Source organism: Gorilla gorilla, chromosome 10 (genome assembly GCF_029281585.2).
Source record: "Gorilla gorilla gorilla isolate KB3781 chromosome 10, NHGRI_mGorGor1-v2.1_pri, whole genome shotgun sequence".
Classification (NCBI taxonomy): Eukaryota; Metazoa; Chordata; class Mammalia; order Primates; family Hominidae; genus Gorilla; species Gorilla gorilla.
Window position 1 is genome coordinate 55050920 of NC_073234.2, and position 25691 is coordinate 55076610.

Here is a 25691-nt window from a genome sequence, read left to right on the forward strand (position 1 = left end):
CTCATTAAACAAAGGATTTTTTTTTTTTTTTAAACGGCATCTCACTCTGTCACCCAGGCTGGAGTGCAGTGACATGATCTCAGCTCACTGCAACCTCCGCCTCCCGGGTTCAAGCAATTCTCCTGCCTCAGCTTCCCGAGTAGCTGGGACCACAGGCATACGCCGCTATGCCCAGCTCATTTTTTGTATTTTAGTAGATAACGTAGATACGGGGTTTCACCATGTTATCCAGGCTGGTCGCGAACTCTTGAGCTCAGGCAATCTGCCCACCTCTGCCTCCCAAAGTGCTGGGATTACAGGTGTGAGCCACCACGCCTGGCCAGGATTCTTCTTCTGTGTCTCTTTCCTCACCACTTAAGTCTTCCATTGGCATTGCTTCCCTAGGCCAGAAACCACTATTCCTGTCCTCGAGCCTCACTGAGAGCCTCTGGTCCCTCACTTAAACCTTCTACTCATGCCCTACTTCCTGTTTCCACTGGCTGGCTGTCACACTTGCCTGGAAAACCCCTGAAGCTGAGCTTTCCAACCACACAGACACGGCAACACTAAATTCTTGGTCTGCATTCTCAGTTGGGTCCTCCCCACAGTCCAGCCCCTCCATCATTTTCAGCTAGTGTTCTAGTCTCTTCAACAGTGTTTTCAAAGCTTTATACAGGTATTTCCCCTAGAATAATTGGGGGTGGGGATGGAGAGGCAGGGAGAGTTGGTGGAGATGAAAGATGAATGGGAAAGTGCAAGGTGAAGATGCAGGAGGGTTGAGACCCTTGAGAAAGGTAAACTAGAAGTAAGAGGTAGAAGAGGGTGAGGAAGAGGCCAGCAATAGCAGAAAGGAGTGGAGAAAGATAGGCTAGCCCAGAACCGATGCATTTCCTATGGTTTGTCTAAGCTCCTTGTCCTGGATTTTAAATTTTTCTTGTAAATACTCTGCCTCAACAAACAGTATGTCTGTAAGTTTTGGAGTGAGGGCTGTGGGTTATTAGGAGACAGTGATAGATCAAAGGAGGACTAGTAATAAAGACCACTTTTACCCCAGCTCAAGGAGTTTTTATATGTACTAGCCTGCTTGTTTAATTGAGGATAGTAAAAGTTTTATACTTCTAACTGGATCTAGAAGAGGAAGAATTACATAGTTTAGTAAGCCTCAGATCCCTTTTGGAAGGAGTGAAACATGGGGGAGGGGAGGTTGAAAATAGTATTTAAACATATGTCCTGCTGAAGTAAATAATGCTTGAGGTGGGCAGATCACCTGAGGTCAGGAGTTTGAGATCAGCCTGGCCAATATGGTGAAACCCATCTCTACTAAAAAATACAAAAATTAGCTGGGTATGGTGGCATGCACCTGTAATCCCAGCTACTCAGGAGAGGCAGGAGAATCACTTGAACCTGGGAGGCAGAGGTTGCAGTGAGCCAAGATTGCGCCACTGCACTCCAGCCTGGGTGACAGAGCAAGACTCTGTCTCAAGAAAAAAAAAAGTAATGCTTGAGGAAGTCAACCAAAGGAAGTAGATGAGACCTTACTTTTCACACTGGAAGCTAGTCAGCATCCCACAGCAATGAGAATGATTCCGCTGTAAGTGCTTTTCTTCACTGTCACCTTACTTGGGTAGCCGTGGGGTCTGTGTTTACAGGTAACTGAGCTGCAGTGTTGGCACAGCACCTCACCACAGACAGTGTGGCGGGTGATGCACAGCACAGTGTAGTGAGAAACAGAAAGAACTGGAATGTATACACCACAGGGCCAGAGCTTAGGGCTTTCAGTCTTGCTGCTTCCAGGGAGGTCAGTGGACCAGTAGCAGCAGCAGCATCTGGCAACTTGTTAGAAATGCTGAATCTCAGGTCCCGACCCATCCATTTTAACAAGATCCTAATTTGCACACACGTTAAAGTTTGAGAATAGCTGCTATCAACTTTGCAAGGGAGAGTCATGCTAGGGAGGGCTGGTAACGATTCTCTCTTTTTTTGGGAGGAATGGGTCCTGGAGGAGTTGAAAGCACTCAGCGGCAAGGCAGCCCCAAACACCCCCATCTGAGCTATTTCTGGATCTGATGCAGTGACGGCTGCTTTACCTCCACCCCTACCAAAGGTTCTGATGCTGTGTTGGGAGGATGTCATATGATTTATTGCTGTGTAGCTAGGCTTTTAAAATATAGTCTTATCTCCCTTAAAGTGTCCTGAGGTTGGTTTTTGTTTGTTGGTTGCTTTTTGTTTGTTTGTTTTGGGGTATACTTTATATACAATAAAATTCTCCAATTTAAAGGGTGAGGTTTGTTAAATTTACCCAAATACAGTTGTGAAATCACCACCACAATCATGGTATAGAACATTTCAATCACATTAAATGTTTTGGTTTTATTTGTTGTCACAGCTTTCCACTTTATTAGCATATGGTACTTTTAAATATGAAAATAATAACAACATTATTCATATAATCTTTGGGTAAATTATGGAAGACCAAATAATTACAATTCTGTTAATATGATTCAAAACATTGACAAATGACATTTTTTAAATAGATGTTTAGATGTTCGTTGTTTAAAAGATGAGTCAAAATTTTCTTGCAGCAAAAAGAGTAAATATAGAACCACTGTGAGAAATCTTTTTCTTTTTTTCTTTTTTTGCTCATGCCACTTTGTCTAAGATACTATCAGAAACCTTTTTAAAAATCATGGAAAGCAAGAGTATCCCCAGAGGATTAGAAATAGGCTAATTTAATCCCAACTTTCAAAAATGGCAAAAAGTAGATGCCAAGAAATAGTGTAGAGAAAATTATTAAACAGCTTGTTTATGTGCAATGACTGCAGAAAAGATTGCTCTGTAGAAACCAACAAAGTTTTTCTAAATAGTCACTAAACTAATATCATCTTTTGAGATACGGTGAGCTAAGTAGATCACGGGACTATCTTCATAGAGGGAGTCTTGATTTTAGTTAAGATATTTGGCATAGTCTCACATAACTTGCCAATGAGGTTCTAATGTTTCTAAATTCACTGATTCTCAGTGAAGACTCTGTTATGTGTGTGTTTGATGTTGAATGTAAATAGGTAAATAGTTGAATTAAACTGTCATGGTCTGTCTTACAGTCTAGTGATGGAGACACATAATAAAGCAATAAAATAAAAAGATTACTCTGGCTGCTGGGTGGAAGACGGATGTGAGGAGACAAGTAAAGATGATCACAGTTATCCAGAAATTAAAGACGATGGCTCACACTAGAGTGGAGATGGGAACAAAATGCCTATGGATTTGGGATAAATTTTGGAGATAGAAATGATAGGGCACTTGCCAATGAACTAGATATAAAGGATGAGGGAATGGGTGAGAGATAAGGTCGACTTCCAGGCTTCAAGCAATTGGCTGGACAATGGGCCATTTCCAGATGGTCTTGTTCTATTCAAAGTTGATGACAGTGACTTGGATGAAGGTACACTTAAGATATGAAGTTAGATGCAGTGGTTGATATATAAGTTAAAAGGATCAACAATTTAAGAAGAGATCATGAGACTTGAAAGATAAAATGTAATGTAAACAAATATAGGACTGGCACTTAGCTTCAAAAACAAACAAAAAAAGTACACAAGATAGAATCAGGAAGACAGCCTAGTAGCATTCACACCAGAAGCTCAAAAAGAATGAAAAGTGTGTGGTTGCCGTAAAAATGAATTCCAAAATAGATTACCTTGAAAGAAGAAAGATGTCTGACTCAGAGAAATTAAAAATCCTATCATGCTTTGCGCTGTTTGGACCAAATCTGATGTTACAGCATTGTGTTCATCTCAGCACACAGCCTTTAAAAAGGATGGTTGAGGAACTGGACCATGACTGAGATGTAAACAGCCCAAACACTTCATCACAAGATGAACAGTTCAAAGAATTAAAGATGTTTGAGTTAAAGAGCACAATCTTAAAATGAGCACCCTCAGGACTGTTAGGTAGGAGAGGTGTTAGATTTCAAGTAGATACAAATAGGTCCAGAAGGTAAAATGAGGACCCAAGGATAGAAGTAGCGACAGTGATTTCAGCTGAGCCTCAGTTCCAAGCACAGAACTTTTCAGAAACAGAATCGGTTGCATAATATGTCCCCTTTTAAAAGACACTTTGCAGACCTGGATGCCTGTGTGTTGGCATGGAGCATAGAGGTTTCCTGTCCTGGGTAAACATGCTGTGCTGGACTAGGTTCTCTCTGAAAGTCTCTCCCTGCTTCAGGAGTCTAGAATTCTAAGTTTCTTCTCAGGAGAGTCAAAAATTTACTAGAATGTCCTGAACCACATCTTTCATAATGTTGCTGACTTAAAGACTCTTGAAGGTTCCTGACCACATTATTCGCAATTCTAACTCTCTTGCCACCCCTTCCCCATGACCCATGTACAATTACATGCTCTAGATCTTCTCCTCAAAGATGAACATAAGTCTGAAATATCAACACCTTGGCAGCCCTATTATCAATTGCTGATCTGTAGTCCCCATGTAAGTACGCCTTTTTTAGCAACCAGTTTTTGTCCCAGCCATATTAATACTTGTGGTCGGTGGTTAACAATGTTGAAGCTTAAATTATATCCAGATGAAATTTTAAAAAGGAATCACTTGTGTTCCTCTGTGTTAACACAGGAATCTCAGCATGTGTTTCTCTTCCAGGAAACCATAATTATATGTACAAATATCTACCCGGACAATTAGGGGCATAATCATGCTCTAAATAGAAGTGTTCAAACAAGTCAATACCTTCTCTCCAGTTATTCCTCTTTCTTCTTTCTCTTAGATGTCATGGTTTCTGTGTCTCAAGACATTTATGATTTGATTTTTCTAACCCTTTCTAGGTTCTATTAGAGTCAATTAGACAACATATTCCTTCTTTCTAAGAATCTGAACAAGGAGGTATACTTTTCTAAATTTTAATCCTATTAATGCCAGATTCTTGTATAGGCTAAAGTATTCTTAGAATTTTACTTTTACAGTTTGCCTCTTAGTGAGCTGATAGAAAAGGGGGTTTTGCTTTATATTAATTTTCAGTCTTGGAAGAGAAGATCTACATTTGGGAAAGGACTAAGAAGAGAGCCTTTGCAGATCAGACAGTTAAAGGCAAAAACTATCAGACTCTAAGTACTCTGGGGTGCAATGTTACGTCTCTTAAACATGGGAGGGGGTTGTTTTCACCACACTGTGGGAGCACCTCATTCTGTTGTGTTTAAGTGGGGGGAAGAAGATAAGTGAACACTACTAAAATCTTCCCTAATCAACACTTTTCTCCTGCTTGAAAAGGGGGGATAGCAGTTTATGATGCTCAAAGGGCCAGATGCCACTGAGCATCATCTGCAAAGAGATTCAACACATAGATTGTGTTAAGACACAACCATGTGCAAGAACCGCCTGGTTGCAGAGGCTACTGACTGAGGGAACACAGCAAATGTTTCCTTAGAATGTTTCTTTTGCTAATAAATACCGAGTTCTCCAGGGTTAGGGCCTTTTGTAAATAATTGTGTAGATATTCATAATTATCCCCTCCTGCTAGGCACATAGATAGTTCCTACAAGGTCATACTCTTTATACGTTAGCCTTGGGCCCATGGGAAAATCCCTTTGGTCCTAGCAGAGTAGACCCAACAGGGCACATAGTCATTCCAGAACAGCATCTGGCTCATCCTAAGATGTCGCTCATTTTACTCCACTAGGAAGCCTGTGCTCTTCTGTGCCACACGGAAATCCTCTAGGGCCTGTCACATGTTCGTATAGAAGTGGCTACTTAGTATTGTGTCCCTCAAAACAAGTGAACTCTGCAAGAAACCAAAAGCTTGCTTCTTTGACATAAATATTGCTTATCTTACTTGACGGGAAAAGAAATCATGCCACAATTAGGTCCCATATCTTATTCTGTGGCAGAGCATATCAAATCCTGTTCCATTATGTATCTCAGAACTACTGGGTTGGCTAATAAATGCTTGCTGTCCATTTCTCACATCCCTCAACCTGAAGAGATAAGAGACCTACCCTCTTAATCAGTGTATTAGTCCATTTTCATGCTCCTGATAAAGACATTCCTGAGACTGGGTAATTTATAAAGAAAAAGAGGTTTAACAGACTCACAGTTCCACGTGGCTGGGGAGGCCTCACAATTATGGCGGAAGGCTAACAACACATCTTACTTGCCCGCAGACAAGAGAGAATTGAGAGACAAGTGAAAGGGGTTTCCCCTTATAAAAAAACCATCAGATCTTATGAGACTTATTCACTACCACAAGAACCGCCCCCATGATTCAATTATCTCCCACTGGGTCCCTCCCAAAACACGTGGAAATTATGGGAGTTACAATTCAAGGTGAGATTTGGGTGGGGACACAGCCAAACCATATCAATCAGCCTCCTCACTCAAGGATTTTAGGGAAATAAGTATAGATCTGAATGTACTTCCTTACCAATCATATCTTAACCTAAATTCCTGTTTATTGGCAGATCAGTTGGGCCTTTACCCAAAGTGTTAGGTCTTCTGTTCTTTCTCCTAGTGTTTGTTTTGCCTCTGCTGAGCTCTGCCCATCTTTTGTTTGCTGGCCAGTTTCTGGCAGTTCGTCTGTTCTACTGTTGACCATTCTGTACTCCTGGTTTATCTCCTCATGGTTACCCCATATGCAGGAGAAACAAAACACTGTAGGATCATAGACAGCTGAGGAGCAGTCATTCTGCCTGGGGCCAGGGAAGGCAACTGAGGAGTTGGCATCTGAGCTGGGGCCTAGAGCAGCCTTCAACAGGTGTGCTGGGAGGGGGAAGGGCCAGGAGGAAGCAGCCCACGCAGAGCGAACGGCATGATGTGCCAAGTGCCTCTCAACAGCACTTGGTGGAAAAATAATTGCCTTTAATGACTCAAACGTAGAGTCAATTGCAGTAATGTATTGTTCTAGGGATATATTTTCCCACATCAGGAAGTGAGCGGTTTCATCTGGGGACTGGATTTTTTTTCTTCTTTTTTAATAAATAGGCTTTATTTTCAATTATCATGTCTGTTTTAACCAAATGTTTCAGAAATCATCTATATAATCTCCCACATCATTTTAACTGCACTTTTTCTTGAGAAGGGTGTGATAATGACCCAGATGTACTAAAACAAAAACATGAGTTCATCATTCAAAAAAGTCTTTTCATTATACTTGATTGTCAAATTTTCCCACTGGTTAGCAAGTGGTGCTTATTCATCTAAGAGGAACCAGGTGCAAAAAAAGTGAATTACATTAGTGGCCCAATATATAGATTTTAAAATAGCCATGAAGTAATAGATGAAAAGAACCCTAGACATCATTTGACTTGTATCTTTATATTACGGGCAAGGAATCCAGAGATGGGAATGTTAAGCAAGTTGCCCAAAGTCAGGTGGTCATTCTTCTAAGGTCACTGCCAGCCTTTCCCTCTGCCCCTCCCACCCCATTCTCACACTTTCTCACCCGGATGTAACAGAGAGTGCAACATAGACTACAAAAGCCTTCTTTCATAATGTTGTTTTAAAGTCATCTCAACCGAAATGCTCCCAGAGAGCTATCTGGGCTTCAAATTACATAAAGGATTTGAACTGTTACTCAGATTCTAATGAGCACTTCTTTATTTGGTAGGACATTTTTATTGAGGATTTTAAAGCAGGGATGACTAATAGGTTCCAAAATTTGGATACTATTAACAAATTGTGTTAACCATACAAATAAACCTTTGCCCTTCTAAACTGTAATGCCAGAATATATTCTTTTCTAGATATTACAATAAGATTTATTTTCTTTGCTTTAGGGTACTTTTGACTTCAGTGACATTGCTGTCTATATATTCAATAAACCTCCTATTGATCTGTTCAAAAGAAACAGGTAAGCTGAGGACATGTTTGATTTTGTTAAAACCAGGGTGAATTATTTTTATGGTGGCATTGTGGAACAATGATGTTCTCTCTGTACAGCAATTTGATTATTAAAAAGAAAGACTATTTTGACCTAGAGTGATTGGAAGACCTATGGTAGTATTTATCTAGAGAAACAGTTGCAGCAAAATATAAATTAAATTGTCATGGACAATGAGGAAATAATGTTGTCACTTAAAGTGAACCCTCAATTATACCTGTTTTTCTGGTTTAAAATGACTTCATTTTAAAAGCTTGTTTTTCCTTAGGTCTTTATAAATCCAGAACAAAGATCCCATGTTTTTATATTATAACTTCCAAGGTTTTAAAAGTAAACAGACCTTTCATTCTCTTGTGCGTATTCCAAGGAGAAAGTGTTACTCCTGAGGCAATGTGGGAGTGAGCAAGCTATGAAGAGACTTCAAGTACTCTGGGCAGTGTAATACCTGAAGTGTTTATTTTCTATTTCTGGGACACTGGATTATGTTTGTAATTCTTTGACTTTTACATTAACTAAAACCACGTTGGCCAACTATTATTGTATATACATGACTCCATTTAACTGGAACATTTTATAATAAATTGAGGAGCTAACCATTGTCTAGTTTAAACACCCGTCTTATGAGAGATTAAACAAAGGTTTAATTATAGCCTGTCCCATATTGCTCTCCGTGAACCTTTTGAAAACATGAACTGAACAGTTATAAAGAAATATAAACACTTTTTAAAAAGTGAATGCTTTAGAGTTTCAGTATTTATTGAGATGAGCTAGTCGAACACTTTCAAATTTTGCTACAGACAAATTATGCTTTTGACAGATTAGTCTTCTGCTCTCTTTTGTGAGTTCCATGTATTTGAACTACATTTTATGAATTATTAGGTTTTGTATGTTGTGGCTATTAAAATGTTTCTAAGCTTGTTATTACATTTAGAACGTGGAGGCATTGATGGGATGTTATTAAGATAATTCCTTGTTTGCCTAATCAGTTCAGGTCGTTAATTCAAAAGGAATCTTTTTGTTTCAACTATTAGGATCTTTTTAAATCAAATATGTATTTTAATGGTATATACCAGACCTGAAGAAAAAAGATCACAGAAGGAATTTCCCCTGTGTAAGATAGAGGTAGTTAAAAATAAGCCTTATGACCTAATAGGTTAATTGTAATGTTCTGGTAGCCAACTTGAAAAAGGAGAAATGATGGTTGCATCTCACATTTTAAAATGTCAAGAGTTTGTTTTGTAATGAGGATACCTTAACCCCTGAAGGCCAAAATGACTATTTGTGTGAGTTTGAGAAAGGCACATAGTAACTTGGGGAACAGTCAATAGAATGACAAAATCTTGACTATTTTAACTTTCTGAACCCTGTCATTTCTTGTGTTCTCAAATTTGATTTTTAAATAGGCTGCATGGTGTATGAAAAGCTGGGGGAACAAGTCTTTGGCACCACAGGGAAGTTCGTAATCTTTGGAGCCACCTCTCTACAGAACACTGGAGGTAAAAAGAACATGCTTTTCTATACATAACTTGAAACTAATTCTGGTGGCTGAGCGGCCACATGAATTTTAACATAATTCAAGCAGTTATCATCCTCATTGCTAAAATGGCACAGGGAAAGTAAAGCAGAGACAGCAGTCACTTATTTAAAGCCACGAATCCTGCTAGAGTAGCTGAAGTTGCCTTTGTGTCTTACTGACGGTTGGTCTAAGAACGGGCTGATAACTTTTTATGTAGCTTGCAACATAAGCCTCCGTATCTTCTTTCTAAAAATGTTCTCATTTTCCTTCAGCAATGCTGAGCTACCTCTTCATCGTAAAAAACGAACTACCCTCTGCCATAAAGTTTCTAATGGGAAAGGAAGAGACATTTTCGTAAGTTATAGACCATTTTTTTATGATATAACTAAAATGTTTTTAATTTAAATATGGGCCAATCAAAATTCTTGCTTTGTGAATATTGCAGAAAGTTTTTCCTAGGCTGCCTTTTGTTTGTTTGTTGTTTCAACAGTAAATTTCTTTGGGGCTATATAAATGAAAAAAGCAGGAGAGCCATTTGCATATGCACATTTGAAAAGTAGATTTGTCTGTCATGCTGTGAGCAGTAGATACTGCATTTTCCCAAGAGCCTGAAATCTATATCTAGTTTCTGTGAAATAGAACAGATATGCAGTATTTTTAACACAAAAGTGGAACATGCAACAAAAATTAAGACCCTAGCCTCTTACTTAAAGAAGGGACATAGCATTCTGGGGGCAAAATTTACATGAGCCAACCTCATTAAAGATGTAGATAACCCTGGAAAATGTTGCAGCTACATTTGGCACAATTGTGTTTTGACTCCCTCTTGTTTAACAGTTCTTGTCAGTCTTAGTTTCTCTGTTTTCTTTCAAGGGAGAATCGTAGAAGCCAGAGTCTCTAGTGTTCTCAGGATTCAAGGTCAAATCCAAGGGATCAGGGAGAGAGAAATGCCTACCTGTGGTGACTTGTTTCTCACTGATACTAGCCCAGCAAAACAAAAAGGAGCTTTCTCTTTAAATAATTGATAGGACAAGTTGTAATCTGACAGAATGAAATGTATGCATTCAGCTTTGAAACCATGTAAATAATTCAAAAGAATGCCACATTTAGCCAATGGGGAAAAAAAAAACCAATATTCCCTGTTCCATTACAGGGGAGTGAAGCTGTAGTATATAAGTAGTGGCTGGGTTAAAGTGTTTGGATAAGACCTGAATAATGATTTTAAAAATTAATGCATATAGTAAAAATTAATAAAAATATATATCATGATATCATGAAATTTTACATTGGAGGGGAAAAAAGTCACTTTCTAAAAAAATATAACCTAATCACTTAAATGCCTTTCAGAGCCTGGTACGTGGATGGCCGCGTTCTGGTGGTGATAGTTACCTTTGGCATAATTCTCCCTCTGTGTCTCTTGAAGAACTTAGGTAAGGACAGATTTTGCTTTTATCATATTCTGCAGTGCCCAAGTGAATCAGAAACTGAATAAAAATGGACAGCATTGCCCTCTGCTTCCCCTCTGCATGCACTCAAAGATTAAGTGCATGATAAATTGCAAGTATTAATCGGTCCCAACTTTAATATGGGATAAAAATAACAGTCAGTATGTGACCTCCTAAACAATCCCTCTACTGAGCTGTGGAGGGGAGAAGGTAGGTCCTGGGGCCAGGACAGACAGGGCTATTTTCAGTAGTACAACTTATATGCTACTCTAAGAAAAGTCCAGAAAATGGAATTCTCTTCATACGAAGTCTTAAATACCCTCATTATTTAGATAAATACATTTTCAAATCTAATATGGAGACAGAAAGCTGCCTAGATTTATACCCACAAGTATTATAAATTTAGAGAGTCTAACCAGCCTCAATTATTTCTCTTCGAAGTGGGAGAGAAAAATCAAAAGTCAGAAATGGTGGATAATCTCCAAGTCATATCCATTTGGCTTTGATCTACTACTTGTTTTTATGCTTGTATTTGGAGACAAGGATGCCTGGTGTTAAGGGAATTTCATACATTGAATAATGTGGCCAGACTGCCATCTAGTCAAAAACCTGTAAAATGTATTTACTTTAATTCTGGGCTAATTCAAACAGAAGTTTGGATTAAAGCTCTCCAAACAATAACTATGAGCCTCAGTTTTTTGTTTTGTTTTGGATACAAAACAAAACAGCTCTGTAGTTGTTCTGTGAGGTTTATAAATAGATTTTTTTAACTACTTAATTTTCTGGTTTCTGCCTCTGTGTTTTCTATACCTATAGAGGTAGCTCTTTTCAGTTAAGTAGAGAAAAGCTCTTCCCCTGGGTTGAAAATAATGCAGTCCCGAGAGGCTACTTAACTCTACCTTTCTGGAGGTCATGGTAGCAGCAATTGGAGATCTCCCAGGCATTCTAAGGGGAGCTACTAAAGAGCCCCAGATACTCAATTTACCACTAGAAGTTCGCTTCATCTACTCTCTGTCATCTGGGGAGAAAAGTATTATAACTGACATTCAGTATGCACACAATAAGTGCATAATAAAGAGCTATTGAGGGGATCAAGGAGTAAATGGGTTTGCCCATAGGACTCCATCAGAGTCCACCAACACAGACTTACAGCAAAAATTGGAAGGCTCTTTTCTGCTGGATTCTGGGAATCTGTGTTCTCTAGTGTGCCAGGGAGAGTTGGAATCAAAACACGTAATATAATGTTTCTATTCAGAGCCCCATTTTTTTGCCAAATAAAGTAGCACTGTCAAATAATAAATCTTGTATTCACTTGGGCATGTATGTTTATTATTGGATCTCTAAAATATGCTTCGAATAATGCACTGAAATAAGTGAGGTGATGAATTTTGAAATAATAACAGTTTATGATGGGTAGCTCCAAAATTTTTAAAAATGGAAAAAAATGAAATAATTTATTTTTTACTTTTTTTTAAAGGGTATCTTGGCTATACTAGTGGATTTTCCTTGAGCTGCATGGTTTTTTTCCTAATAGTGGTAAGTGCTGATTGAAATGGTTGGTTTGGTTTTGTGATAGTACAATGGCATGTAATAATTATTCATTGTTTGGCTTTACTAAAGTCCATATTGCTTCTACTATACTTCTTAATACCAGGTTATTTACAAGAAATTTCAAATTCCCTGCATTGTTCCAGAGCTAAATTCAACAATAAGTGCTAATTCAACAAATGCTGACACGTGTACGCCAAAATATGTTACCTTCAATTCAAAGGTAAGTTTCCTGATCCTTTGCAGATGAAACAAGCATTTTTATTAGGACATTCTATTTCTCATGCTTGTAATTGCACTGGTTTGAACGTATTAGTTCTCAAAAGAACACATGATACCATTGCTTCCAGATTACACATCTATGTAGAGATCCTTGAGAAATATACAAATATTATATTTTACACTCTCTCTTACCGTTAAGCATTCTCTGTGAAAATCCCATTCTGGATAATTGTCTCAGCTTTTTCTGTGTAGAGTGCTAGGTGATACTTCAAAAACAGACTAACAACATCCTTAGCCCCCTTCTTCTGGCGATGACAGAAAGGAATACTGCAGACTTCCTCAGGTTGCACAGTTGAAATATAGATGCCACCACAAACTGGCACTTAAAAAACTCTCATACTATTAAAATATTGTTGATACAATGGGAAACAGGATTATGGAGTCAGTCAGGCTTGGATTTGAATCCTCAGGTAAGTCACCCAACCCCTTGAGTAAAAATAAGGATTCTATTCTGTATCTTACAAGGTTTTGTTAGAATGTGCCTGGCATAGTGCATCAGCAGAGTTAGGGCATAAGATAAGTTAGTTTTCACTTCTTTTTGCATAGGAAGTTAGATTGAGTGTGAGAGTTTCAAAGAGCCTTATCTAAGAAAACTAAATAGGTCGCGATCTTTCTCTTTCTCTCTGATTGTAAGGATATAGCCAAAGTAGTGCAATATGGAACAGATTTTCTTTTCAGAGGGTATCTTTTAAGTCCGATTCCATGTACCTGATGTAGAGCGAAGAGCAGTAAACTAGAGTTGGGAGTGCTGGGCCAGTCGCCCGACCTGTTGGAGGGAGCCAGGAGAACAGCCACAGTCTGCCTACTGCTTGGGATTGCTGTGGGGACCCAGCGAGCTATCCTAGGAAGAGTGCCATGTAACTGGCTCATGCTGTATAAACAGGGGGTGTTGTATACCTGGAGTATATAAAATACACCATAGGTGAGCCAAATCCGAAGTCCCTCTGTGACAAGTGGCTAATGGCTCGAGCTGGATAAGCTGTCTTAGAAAAGCTGCTTCTATTTTAGAGATCAAAACCTTCCTAATAACCGAATAATCCAGGGATTCTGAAGAGCTGTCAGATAAAAAGACAGCTCAGAAATACTGGAGCTATGTCATTTTTATGATAAAAGTGTTTTTCCTAATGTCTGTTCTTTTCTCTCAAATAGACCGTGTATGCTTTACCCACCATTGCATTTGCATTTGTTTGCCACCCGTCAGTCCTGCCAATTTACAGTGAGCTTAAAGAGTAAGGAATTTGTTTAATTTTTTATCTTAATCGTTTTACATCCCCTCATTAATAGGCAAGTATGCAATTAAAATAAATGGACTTGTCTAATGAACATCAGCAGATTCATCACCCAGCTTCAACATTTACTCACATTGTGCCATTCTTAAACAAGCATTGTATTTTAAGAAACAAGAAAGCAAGAAAAATCAGAAATTTGCAGTATTTTGGGGGGCCATAAACATAAAAAGTAGCCAACCATGTGGGCTTTTTCATTAATTTGGTTTTTCAAATATTGTATCACGGAGGAAAGTTTAAGTATTTGTGTTGCTTTCCATTATGTATGCGTATTTTGCAAGTGGGTGATAATCTTCAGATTTATCTGTAAACTGCTAAATACATCGTCTCTGATTTGCCTGTGGGTTTGGGTGAAAAGGCTAGTAAATCAGACAGTAACAAATCAATGTTAAGACCACAAACTAGGAAAAGAGAATATTGCTGTTCATTTTTAACTATTAAGAAAATTCTATGGATTTATTGATTTATTTTTGATTGCTGGTTTTGAGAAAATTAAGGCCTGCTTATAAACTTCTTCATGTCTCTTTTTAGCCTATGGTTATCAAACATAAACAAAAATAGTCACAATAGCGTATCTTAACTTAGAAAAGATAGACAATATCAGTATTTATTTCCAGTTTGAATGAAACAAAGTTGATGTCATTTAGCATTGAATCCACTCATATATCTTTGGCATCTTTTAATAGTTCAGCTTTTAGTTTTAGTTTTTAATTTTCTCAAGCGTATACTTCTCAATTTTTCTTTACTTTTTTTTTTTTTTTTTTTTTTTTTTTTTTTTTTTTTTTTTTGAGACAGTCTCCCTCTCTCACCCAGGCTGTAGTGCTATGGTGTGATCTCAGCTCACTGCAGTCTCAACTTCCCAGGGTCAAGCAATCCTCCCACCTCAGCCTCTCAGGTAGCTGGAACTACAGGCACATGCCCCCATGCCCAGCTAACTTTTGTATTTTCTGTAGATACAGAGTTTCACCATGTTGCCCAGGCTGGTCTTGAACTCCTGAGCTCAGGTGATCTGCCTGCCTCAACCTCCCAAAGTGCTGGGATTATAGGCGTGAGCCACCGCGCGGGGCCTACTTCTCCATTTTTCTTGTTTTCCATACTTCTATGGCATCCTAGATTCCTTGTTATGACATAACCAAATGTTATGACTATCTGTGGCCTGTTATTTATTGAATACAAGTCTTGCAGATTAATTGTTTGGGCACTTAAAGAAACTTAGAGGGTCATCCCAACCCCAGAGTGAACTTGACCTGAGAGATGGAGCCCTTCATCATTCCGGCTATGATCTCTTGGGCACTTGGTGCGCTGGAGACCTACAGACTTTCAGGTGCATCCCTGAGGCCACCCAATGGGAAAATCAGAACCTGAAATAGCAGCTTTAGAGATGGAACACCTGAGGTCAAGTTCCAGCTCTGCCACTAATCTCTGGAGCTAGGAGAACAGCATTGATTTTTTTCTGCCTTTTTTCCTTTGCCCAGCTAGTGTGGAGATAATATCAAGCACAAATATTAAAAAAATGCTGTCTGCCCTTCCGATGAGAACTCGATATTCTTTTAAAAGAATGGGGAAGAACGCTAACGGGAATGTAGTTCCATAGATCTCACCCTCAATACCAATTCAGTATAAGAGAGGTTATTTTCAACTGGCATAACTGCCAGGGGTAATTTCAGCTGTTCAGATCTTCCCTAACCTGACAGAAGCAAAGTTAAATTAGTATTCTTCAATGTTAACACTGGCGCTTAAATTCAGTCATATGATTTTTAATTTTTAACATTTATTTGTTTTTAGCCGATCACAGAAAAAAATGCAGATGGTTTCAAACATCTCCTTTTTCGCCATGTTTGTTATGTACTTCTTGACTGCCATTTTTGGCTACTTGACATTCTATGGTAAGTAATTTCTACTGGTACATAAATATAAGTATTTGTAAACAAATTAGTAAAAATTAGTGTTGAAATAACTTTTAACATGAAAGGCAAAGAAAGCAACAAAGCTATCCATTGGTTTTTCTAGTTTTTTCTTCGACTTAAAGCAATGGTGATCTTTTCATGTTCATGCAGACTGCTGAATAAAATAATTACTAAAACAATATTTATAATTTTTTTCTCCTAACGGTGTCCTTAAAAGAAATTGCATTTTAGAAGCATGCTACCTTTACTGAGGAAGGTTTAAAACTACATCAGAGAAGGCTTTCCTAATTGACACTGCAAATCGGGTCAGATTCCATTAATAGAATGGAGAGACAGAGACAGATGCTGGAAGTGAGAAAGAGCAGAGTGCTACACTCATGACACTCTGAGTTAATTAAAAATGAAACTTCTAATTGTTCACTGGAAGTCGGAGCCTTGCAAAGATCCAAAGGAATGATAGAAAATTTTAAAAAATGAAATCTGAAAAAGGGAACAAGTTTTCATATGTAACTTTTACTGACCCTGAATGAACAGTTTACCGGCTTTTACTGCTTCTTCATCCTCTCCTATTCAAATTATCCTGAAGCTTGATTTAACATCTTTCATTATCTTTATAATTGGGGACCTAATTTAAATATATATATATGTGTGTATATATATGTGTATATACATGTGTGTGTATATATATATGTATGTATTTCACAATCTTCTCTACTAAATAATAATTCCTTGGGACTTTTTTTCATAAACACAAATGTCTCAAAATTAAACACATTTAAAAAGTATTAATTCAGCCTGGAGAAAAAGACTACTCTGATTATACAGATATTATTATTGTTTTCACTAGCAATAGAGAATGGCATTGCCTAATGAATTCATAAATACCACATTTAATTTTTACATAAAAATGGTGTTGCTAAGGTGCATACAGAGTTGTACAGGGAGAGAGAGGCGGAGAACTTAATGTTAGTTGAAGTCTCACTGTTGTCTTGTTGAAGCTATAATTTTTCTTTGTAAATGCATTATTTTTCACATAGAATAGAACACCAAACACTTTTATTACTCTTGGATTAAATAAAAAGGATTAGCTATTTTTAAGTGGTTAGTTATTTTGAATTAAGGAAATTAGAACTAGTGAGATTTGTATTATAACTTATGGTTCTTTTTTGGAAACTGAGACCAAGCTCTATGGTACAGATTAGCATTTGAATTCCATGCTGAGGGCCTTGAGACTGGTGCAGTGAGAGGCCCTTGCAGGAGACAGGAGGGGAAATTACCTCTTGTCAAAAGAGTGAGCAGTTTCATACTCTATGTGACTGCCATTCTAGCTTTCTTAGTCTTTGAAATAACACTTTCTGAAGTTCTGGATTGAGAAAAAGTTCAAAGTAGTACATAAGGCCAGGTACGGTGGCTTGCACCTGTGATCCCAGCATTTTGGGAGGCCAAGGTAGGTGGATAGCTTGAGCCCAGGAGTTCAAGACCAGCCTGGGCAACATAATGAGACCCCCATCTCTACAAAAAAAAAAAAAAAAATACAAAAATTAGCCAAGCATGGTGGCACACGCCTGTAGTCCCAGCTACTCAGGAGGCTGAGGCAGGAGGATTGCTTGTGCCCATGAAGCAGAGGCTGCAGTGAGCCAAAATGGCACTATGGCAACCATATTCCAGCCTGGGTGATAGAGCAAAACCCTGTCTCAACACACACACACACACACACACACACACACACACACAGACACAAAGTAGTACATAAACTAATTTTTTTTTTTTTTGCAAGAACAACATACATGAAAGAGTGGAATTATTTCCTGATGGTGAAATTTCAACTAGTGTCTCTGCTGCTTGGCCACTTGAAGTTGACTTAACAAGAGAAGAGTTTGAAACAAGCTCCAGGGTGGCTTGTAGCACCCCCCACCCCACCCCCTCCCTGAGCAAGCCTGTGGCAGTTTGGTGTGGTTTGAAGAGTGGAGGGAAAGTCTAGATTAAGAGCAGCTTCTCGTTTCAACTGTATGTTTCATTCTCAAGCCCAGTGTACTCCTAGGTTTAATTTAGTCTAAATTAAGCATTCCCACTCCATGTAGCTTCTTCCAGTGATTACTTTAAATTTCTTTGCTAAGTCGCATATGCACAGTGGAGCATGTCTTACATAGAGATTTTTCTTTCCAACCTGATTGTTTTAATAGACATTTCAAAACATTGCTTTTCTTGCCCTTTAGTTTACAAATTCTTTGTTTTTCAGAAGAACTGTCATTCAGCTATATACTTTGTCTCCTTTTAAAACCCTCTTGCTTTTCCCTCATTTTAGACAACGTGCAGTCCGACCTCCTTCACAAATATCAGAGTAAAGATGACATTCTCATCCTGACAGTGCGGCTGGCTGTCATTGTTGCTGTGATCCTCACAGTGCCGGTGTTATTTTTCACGGTGAGTAAGGGCCTCTGTGCAATATGAGAAAAGCTGAGGTCTCGGCTTTCCTTCTGCCTGCAGGAGCCCGTTGCAGAGAAAGCCTGCCCCAGGTAACTTTCCTGGGTTATTGAATCTGCATCTGGGAAAGATCCCAAGACTCGGTTCAGGCTCTTTGAAAAGCAAGTGGCATTCAGTGCGTCAGGGAGCCTCTGATGCAGTGAATCTCCATTCTAATTAATCTGACCCTGTTCTTTACAAAGAAATGACAATAGAATGTTCAAATCTCAGTAGACATGAAGAGAGAATATAAAAAGAACAGAAATGAACATTCAAGTCTTAAATAAACCAAAGACAGAAATTACACCCCCCAACAAGAAAACTCTACTACTCATAAATAAAAATACTTTCCCTCTTAAGTCAAGCCCCCGTACTTCCAAAACTGTTAAGCTATCTATAAATTCACTAGGCATTACAAAACATTTCATGAATTCCTGTGCACCAATAAATCAGTTACTCTGCGGAGAAATGTCAATGTTGGCATGCTGTAGGCACTTACAGAATCTTTGTTTTCTTTTCTTGCAGGTTCGTTCATCTTTATTTGAACTGGCTAAGAAAACAAAGTTTAATTTATGTCGTCATACCGTGGTTACCTGCATACTCTTGGTTGTTATCAACTTGTTGGTGATCTTCATACCCTCCATGAAGGATATTTTTGGAGTCGTAGGTATGGCTTCATGACTTTGTGCTTGTCATTCTACAGTAGCTGTTTGCAGGGAAATTTTCACAATAGCAATGCTAAACTTTCTCTTTTGTCTTATTTTACAGGAGTTACATCTGCTAACATGCTTATTTTCATTCTTCCTTCATCTCTTTATTTAAAAATCACAGACCAGGATGGAGATAAAGGAACTCAAAGAATTTGGGTATGTCTCTTGCCAGCCACTCTAACTTTTCTGATTAGTTTTCCATTTAAATTTACAAAATAAATAGTCCACCTCTCTATCAAGACTACTTTCAGTTGCCTTGAAAGGAGGCAGAAGCCCTGTAGCTTTGCTACTTGGGAGATATTTAAAATATCATATCAGAATCTTCTCCCATCCCTCCAAATATCTTTTCTGGTTTTACTCTTTTTTTTGAGATGGAGTCTCACTCTGTCGCCCAGGCTGGAGTGCAGTGGCCTGATCTCAGCTCACTGTAAGCTCCGCCTCCCGGGTTCATGCCATTCTTCTGCCTCAGAGAGTAGCTGGCACTACAGGCGCCCGCCACCATGCCTGGCTAATTTTTTTTCTTTTTTCTTTTTTTTTTTTTTGTATTTTTAGTAGAGACGGGGTTTCACCATGTTAGCCAGGATGGTCTGTATCTCCTGACCTCATGATCCGCCTGCCTCGGCCTCCCACAGTGCTGGGATTACAGGCATGAGCCATCGCGCCCAGCCCTCTGGTTTTACTGTTATTGTGCCTCAGCTTTTGTTCTGATCCAGGGCATGGCCAGTCAGAAGAATGGACATTCATCCTCCTGTGTCTCTATAGGACAGTGTCTAGTCTTCAGCAAGAGAGGAAGTGACGAGGGACTCACAGATGTTATGCAGTCCACTGTTTCCATATGATTTCTAGTCATGTAACTCCTCCTTACAGCCCAGGGAACATGCAATGCCTTAATTAAAATGTCTGAGTTAGCTTAAATAGTCTTTTTTATTATTTGACAGATATGCTTTGGAACAACAGACCTGGATTCAAAAACTACCTTTCTATATTGGGATTCTTGTTTCCAGGTCTGGTGAAGTTCAAGGGCATCTTGAACGTGGTGCACTTGGAGACAGTGAGGGAAGCAGGGGTGAAGTGGCTGCTACCTGAGTCCCTTCTGGAGCTCCATTTTGCTTGGTCTTGGAGAAGGCTTCTCAGCTGCCCTCCCAGCTAGTGTAAGCACTGCAATTGTACCTGTTACCTGAGTCAACAGATCCAGATGAGAGGTGTAGGCAGGAGGGTCATCCCTGTGCATTTAGGAAAAGCAGCACTGATGCTAGTAGAGCATCCAGTTCCCCAACGTGATCACCCCTGAAGCCTTAATTCCCAAATCCTTCCAAGCCTTATCTGTAGGGGCTTAATGAGGACAGAGAGGAAGAAACAGTCACTCTGGCACAACAGGACAATATATTCAGATTAAATCTGAAAATGGTGGAGGCCTGCTGCCCATGAATTCTGAGCCTCTCCAACCCTGGTCCTATAATGAAACTAGTAGTAGGGTCTGCCAAATGGCATTAGACAAGGGTTCCACCTGTGTAAGGACCACTGGGAGTTAGACTGGACCCAGGATGGTATGCCGTGTGCAGCCATGTCAACCCCCAATTTGCTCGTCTCCTTCCTTAGCTCTTTCTCTTCCTCCAGTTTCCAGTCCAGCCCTGTTGGCTCTCAGAATGCATCATCCTTCTCCCTGCAGCGCTCTCACTGAACATGCTCAAGCGCAAGGAACTTATAATCTTGTGTTCTCTGGATTCTGGATTTAGTAATCTGTATTAGTCTGTTCTCACACTGCTAATAAAGAAATACCTGAGGTTGTTTCCAAGATAGCCAAATAGGAACAGCTCTGGTCTGCAGCTCCCAGCAAGATCGATGTAGAAGATGGGTGATTTCTGCATTTCCAACTGAGGTACCTGGTTCATCTCACTGGGACTAGTTGGACAGTGGGTGCAGCCCATGGAAGGCGAGCTGAAGCAAGGTGGGGCGTCACCTCACCCAGGAAGCGCAAGGGGTCAGGGGATTTACCTTTCCCAGCCAAGGGAAGCCATGACAGACTGTAACTGGAGAAACGGTACACTCCTGACCAAATACTGCACTTTTCCCACAGTCTTAGCAACTGGCAGACCAGGTAATACCCTCCTGTGCCTGGCTCAGTGGGTTCCACGCCAACGGAGCCTTGCTCACTGCTAGCGCAACAGTCTAAGATCGACCTGCGATGCTGCAGCTTGATGCAGGGAGAGGCATCCAACATTGCTGAGGCTTGAGTAGCTCACAGTGTAAGCAAAGAGGCCAGGAAGCACAAGTTGGGCAGAGCTCATCGCTGCTCAGCAGAGCCTACTGCCTCTATAGATTCCACCTCTGGAGGCAGGGCATGGCAGAAAAAAACGCAGCAGACAGCTTTTGCAGACTTAAACGTCCCTGTCTGATGGCTCTAAAGAGAGCAATGGTTCTCTCGGCATGGCATTCGAGCTCCAAGAACAGACAGACTGCCTCCTCAAGCTGGTCCCTGACCCCCATGTAGCTGGACTGGGAAACACCTCCGATCAGGGGCTGAGAGATACCTCAAACACGCAGGTGCCCCTCTGGGACGAAGCTTCCAGAGGAAGGATCAGGCAGCAATATTTGCTGTTCTGCAGCCTTTGCTGGTGATACCCAGGCAAACAGATTCTGGAGTGGACCTCCAGCAAACTCCAATGAACCTGCAGCTGAGGGGTCTGACTGTGGGAAGGAAAACTAACAAAGAGAAAGCAATAGCATCAACATCAACAAAAAGGATATCCACACCAAATCCCTATCTATAGGTCACCAACATCAAAGACCAAAGGTAGATAAAACCACAAAGATGGGGAGAGAAACCAGAGCAGAAAAGCTGAAAATTCCAAAAAACAAGCACCTCTTCTCCTCCAAAGGATCGCAGCTCCTCACCAGCAAGGGAACAAAACTAGACGGAGAATGAGTTTGACAAGTTGACAGAAGTAGGCTTCAGAAGGTTGGTAATAACAAACTTCTCTGAGCTAAAGGAGCATCTTCTAACCTATCACAAAGAGGCTAAAAACTGAAAAAAAAAAGGTTAGATGAATGGCTAACTAGAATAACCAGTGTAGAGAAGACCTCAAATGACCTGATGAAGCTGAAAACCACAGCACAAGAACTTCGAGACTCATGCACAAGCTTCAATAGCCGATTCGATCAAGTGGAAGAAAGGATATCAGTGATTGAAGATCAAATTAATGAAATAAAGTGAGAAGACAAGAATACAGAAAAAAGAGTGAAAAGAAATGAACAAAGCCTCCAAGAAATATGGGACTATGTGAAAAGACCAAATATACGTTTGACTGGTGTTCCTGAACGTGACGGGGAGAATGGATCCAAGTTAGAAAACACTCTTCAGGATACTATCGAGGAGAACTTCCCCAATCTAGCAAGGCAGGCCAACATTCAAATTCAGGAAATACAGAGAACACCACAAAGATACTCCAAGAAGAGCAACCCCAAGACACATAATTGTCAGATTCACCAAGGTTGAAATGAAGGAAACAATGTTAAGGGCAGCCAGAGAGAGAGGTTGGGTTACCCACAAAAGGAAGCCTGTCAGACTAACAGCCGATCTCTCTGCAGAAACCCTACAAGCCAGAAGGGAGTGGGGGCCAATATTCAACATTATGAAAGAAAAGAATTTTCAACCCAGAATCTCCTATCCAGCCAAACTAAGCTTCATAAGTGAAGGAGAAATAAAATCCTTTACAGACAAGCAAATGCTGAGAGATTTTGTCACCACCAGGCCTGCCTTACAAAAGCTCCTGAAGGAAGCACTAAACATGGAAAGGACCAACCAGTACCAGCCACTGCAAAAACATGCCAAATGGTAAAGACCAGTGACGCTATGAAAAAACTGCATCAATTAACGAGCAAAATAACCAGCTAACATCATAATGACAGGATCAAATTCAAACATAACAATATTAACCTCAAATGTAAATGGGCTAAATGCCCCAATTAAAAGACAGAGAAAGGCAAATTTGATAAAGAGTCGAGAACCATCAGTGTGCTGTATTGAGGAGACCCATCTCATGTGCAAAGATGCACATAGGCTCAAAATAAAAGGATGGAGGAAGATCTACCAAGCAAATGGAAAGCAAAAAAAAAAAAAAAAAAAAAAAAAAAGCAGGACTTGCCATCCTAGTCTCTGATAAACCAGACTTTAAACCAACAAAGATCAAAAGAGATAAAGAGGGCCACTACATAGTGGTAAAGGGATCAATTCACCAAGAAGACCTAACTATTCTAAATATATATGCACCCAATACAGGAGCACCCAGATCCATAAAGCAAGTCCTTAGAGACCTACGAAGAGACTTAGACTCCCACACAATAATAATGGGAGACTTTAACACCCCACTGTCAATATTAGACAGATCAACGAGACAGAAGGTTATCAAGGATATCCAGGACTTGAACTCAGCTCTGCACCAAGCGGACCTCATAGACATCTACAGAACTCTTCACCGCAAATCAAGACAATATGCATTCTTCTCAGCACCACATTGCACTTATTCTAAAATTGGCCACATAATTGGTAGTAAAACACTCCTCCGCAAATGTAAAAGAACAGAAATCGCAGCAAACTGTCTCTTAGACACAGCGCAATCAAATTAGAACTCAGGATTACGAAACTCACTCAAAACCACACAACTACATGGAAACTGAACAACCTGCTCCTGAATGACTACTGGGTAAATAACAAAATGAAGGCACAAATAAAGATGTTCTTTGAAACCAATGAGAACCAAGACACAATGTACCAGAATCTCTGGGACACATTTAAAGCAGTGTGTACAGGGAAATTTATAGCACTAAATGCCTTCAAGAGAAAGCAAGGAAGATCTAAAATCGAGACCCCTACATCACAATTAAAAGAACTAGAAAAGCAAAAGCAAACAAATTCAAAAGCTAGCAGAAGGTAAGAAATAACTAAGATCGGAGCAGAATTGAAGGAGATAGAGACACAAAAAACCCTTCAAAAAATCAATGAATCCTGGAGCTGGTTTTTTGAAAAGATCAACAAAATTGATAGACCACTAGCAAGACTAACAAAGAAGAAAAGAGAGAAGAATCAAATAGATGCAATAAAAAATGATAAAGGGGATATCACCACCGATCCCACAGAAATACAAACTACCATCAGAGAATACTATAAACACCTCTACACAAATAAACTAGAAAATCTAGAAGAAATGTATAAATTCCTGGGCACATAAACCCTCCCAAGACTAAACCAGGAAGAAGTTGAATCTCTGAATAGATCAATATCAGGTTCTGAAATTGAGGCAATAAATAATAGCCTACCAACCAAAAAAAGTCCAGGATCAGAAGGAATCAGAGCCAAATTCTACCAGAGGTACAAAGAGGAGCTGTTACTATTCCTCCTGAAACTATTTCAATCAGTAGAAAAGAGGGAATCCTCCCTAACTCATTTTATGAGGCTAGCTCATCCTGTTATCAAAGCCTGGTAGAGACACAACAAAAAAAGAGAATTTTAGGCCAATATCCCTGAGGAACATTGATTTGAAAATCCTCAGTAAAATACTGGCAAACCAAATCCAGCAGCACATCAAAAACTTATCCACTATGATCAAGTCAGCTTCATCCCTGGGATGCAAGGCTGCTTCAACATATGCAAATCAATAAATGTAATCCATCACATAAACAGAACCAATGACAAAAACCACATGATTATCTCAATAGATGCAGAAAAGGCCTTTGACAAAATTCAACAGTGCTTCATGCTAAAAACCCTCAATAAACTAGGTATTGATGGAACATATCTCAAAATAATAAAGAGCTATTTATGACAAACCCACAGCCAATATCATACTGAATGGGCAAAAACTGAAAGCATTCCCTTTGAAAACTGGCACAAGACAAGGATGCCCTCTTTCACCACTCCTATTCAACATAGTGTTGGAAGTTCTGGCTAGGGCAATCAGGCACAAGAAAGAATGAAAAGGATATTCAATTAGGAGAGGAGGAAGTCAAATTATCTCTGTTTGCAGATGATCCCTGATTGTATATTTAGAATACCCCATTGTCTCAGCCCAAAATCTCCTTAAGCTGATAAGGAACTTCAGCAAAGCCTCAGGATACAAAATCAATGTGCAAAAATCACAACCATTCCTATACACCAATAATAGACAAACAGCCAATTATGAGTGAAATCCCATTCACATTTACTCTAAAGAGAATAAAATACCTAGGAAGCTGACTTACAAGGGATGTGAAGGACCTCTTCAAGGAGAACTACAAACCACTGCTCAATGAAATAAAAGAGGACAGAAACAAATGGAAGAACATTCCACGCTCATGGATAGGAAGAATTAATATCGTGAAAATGGCCATACTGCCCAAGGTAATTTATAGATTCAATGCTATCCCCATCAATCTACCACTGACTTTCTTCACATAATTGGAAAAAACTACTTTAAAATTCATATGGAACCAAAAAAGAGCTCGCATAGTCAAGACAATCCTATGCAAAAAGAACAAGCTGGAGGCATCATGCTACCCGACTTCAAACTGTACTACAAGGCTACAGTAACGAAAACAGCATGGTACTGGTACCAAAACAGATAATATGGACCAATGGAACAGAACAGAGGCCTCAGAATTAACACCACACATCTACAACCATCTGATCTTTGACAAA

The 25691-nt window shown here is 39.5% G+C and overlaps 1 protein-coding gene across 19 annotated transcripts in view; it reads left to right on the top strand.

Moving 5' to 3' along the window:
• Positions 1–25691, top strand: part of SLC38A1 (solute carrier family 38 member 1) — an 87123-nt gene that overhangs the window by 53274 nt on the left and 8158 nt on the right. For 13 of the 19 annotated variants that reach the window (XM_055357376.2, XM_019038835.4, XM_055357377.2 and 10 more), the window contains 11 exons: positions 7758–7831; positions 9265–9357; positions 9650–9731; positions 10725–10807; positions 12300–12358; positions 12477–12593; positions 13802–13881; positions 15724–15824; positions 18151–18269; positions 18834–18975; positions 19077–19174. In XM_055357376.2, the coding sequence (XP_055213351.1) occupies positions 7758–7831; positions 9265–9357; positions 9650–9731; positions 10725–10807; positions 12300–12358; positions 12477–12593; positions 13802–13881; positions 15724–15824; positions 18151–18269; positions 18834–18975; positions 19077–19174 (1048 nt within the window). Of the gene's footprint in view, positions 1–7757; positions 7832–9264; positions 9358–9649; positions 9732–10724; positions 10808–12299; positions 12359–12476; positions 12594–13801; positions 13882–15723; positions 15825–18150; positions 18270–18833; positions 18976–19076; positions 19175–20022; positions 22255–25691 lie in introns of those variants that run through there. The other 6 variants (XM_055357383.2, XM_055357380.2, XM_063694043.1 and 3 more) reach the window with 1 other exon arrangement.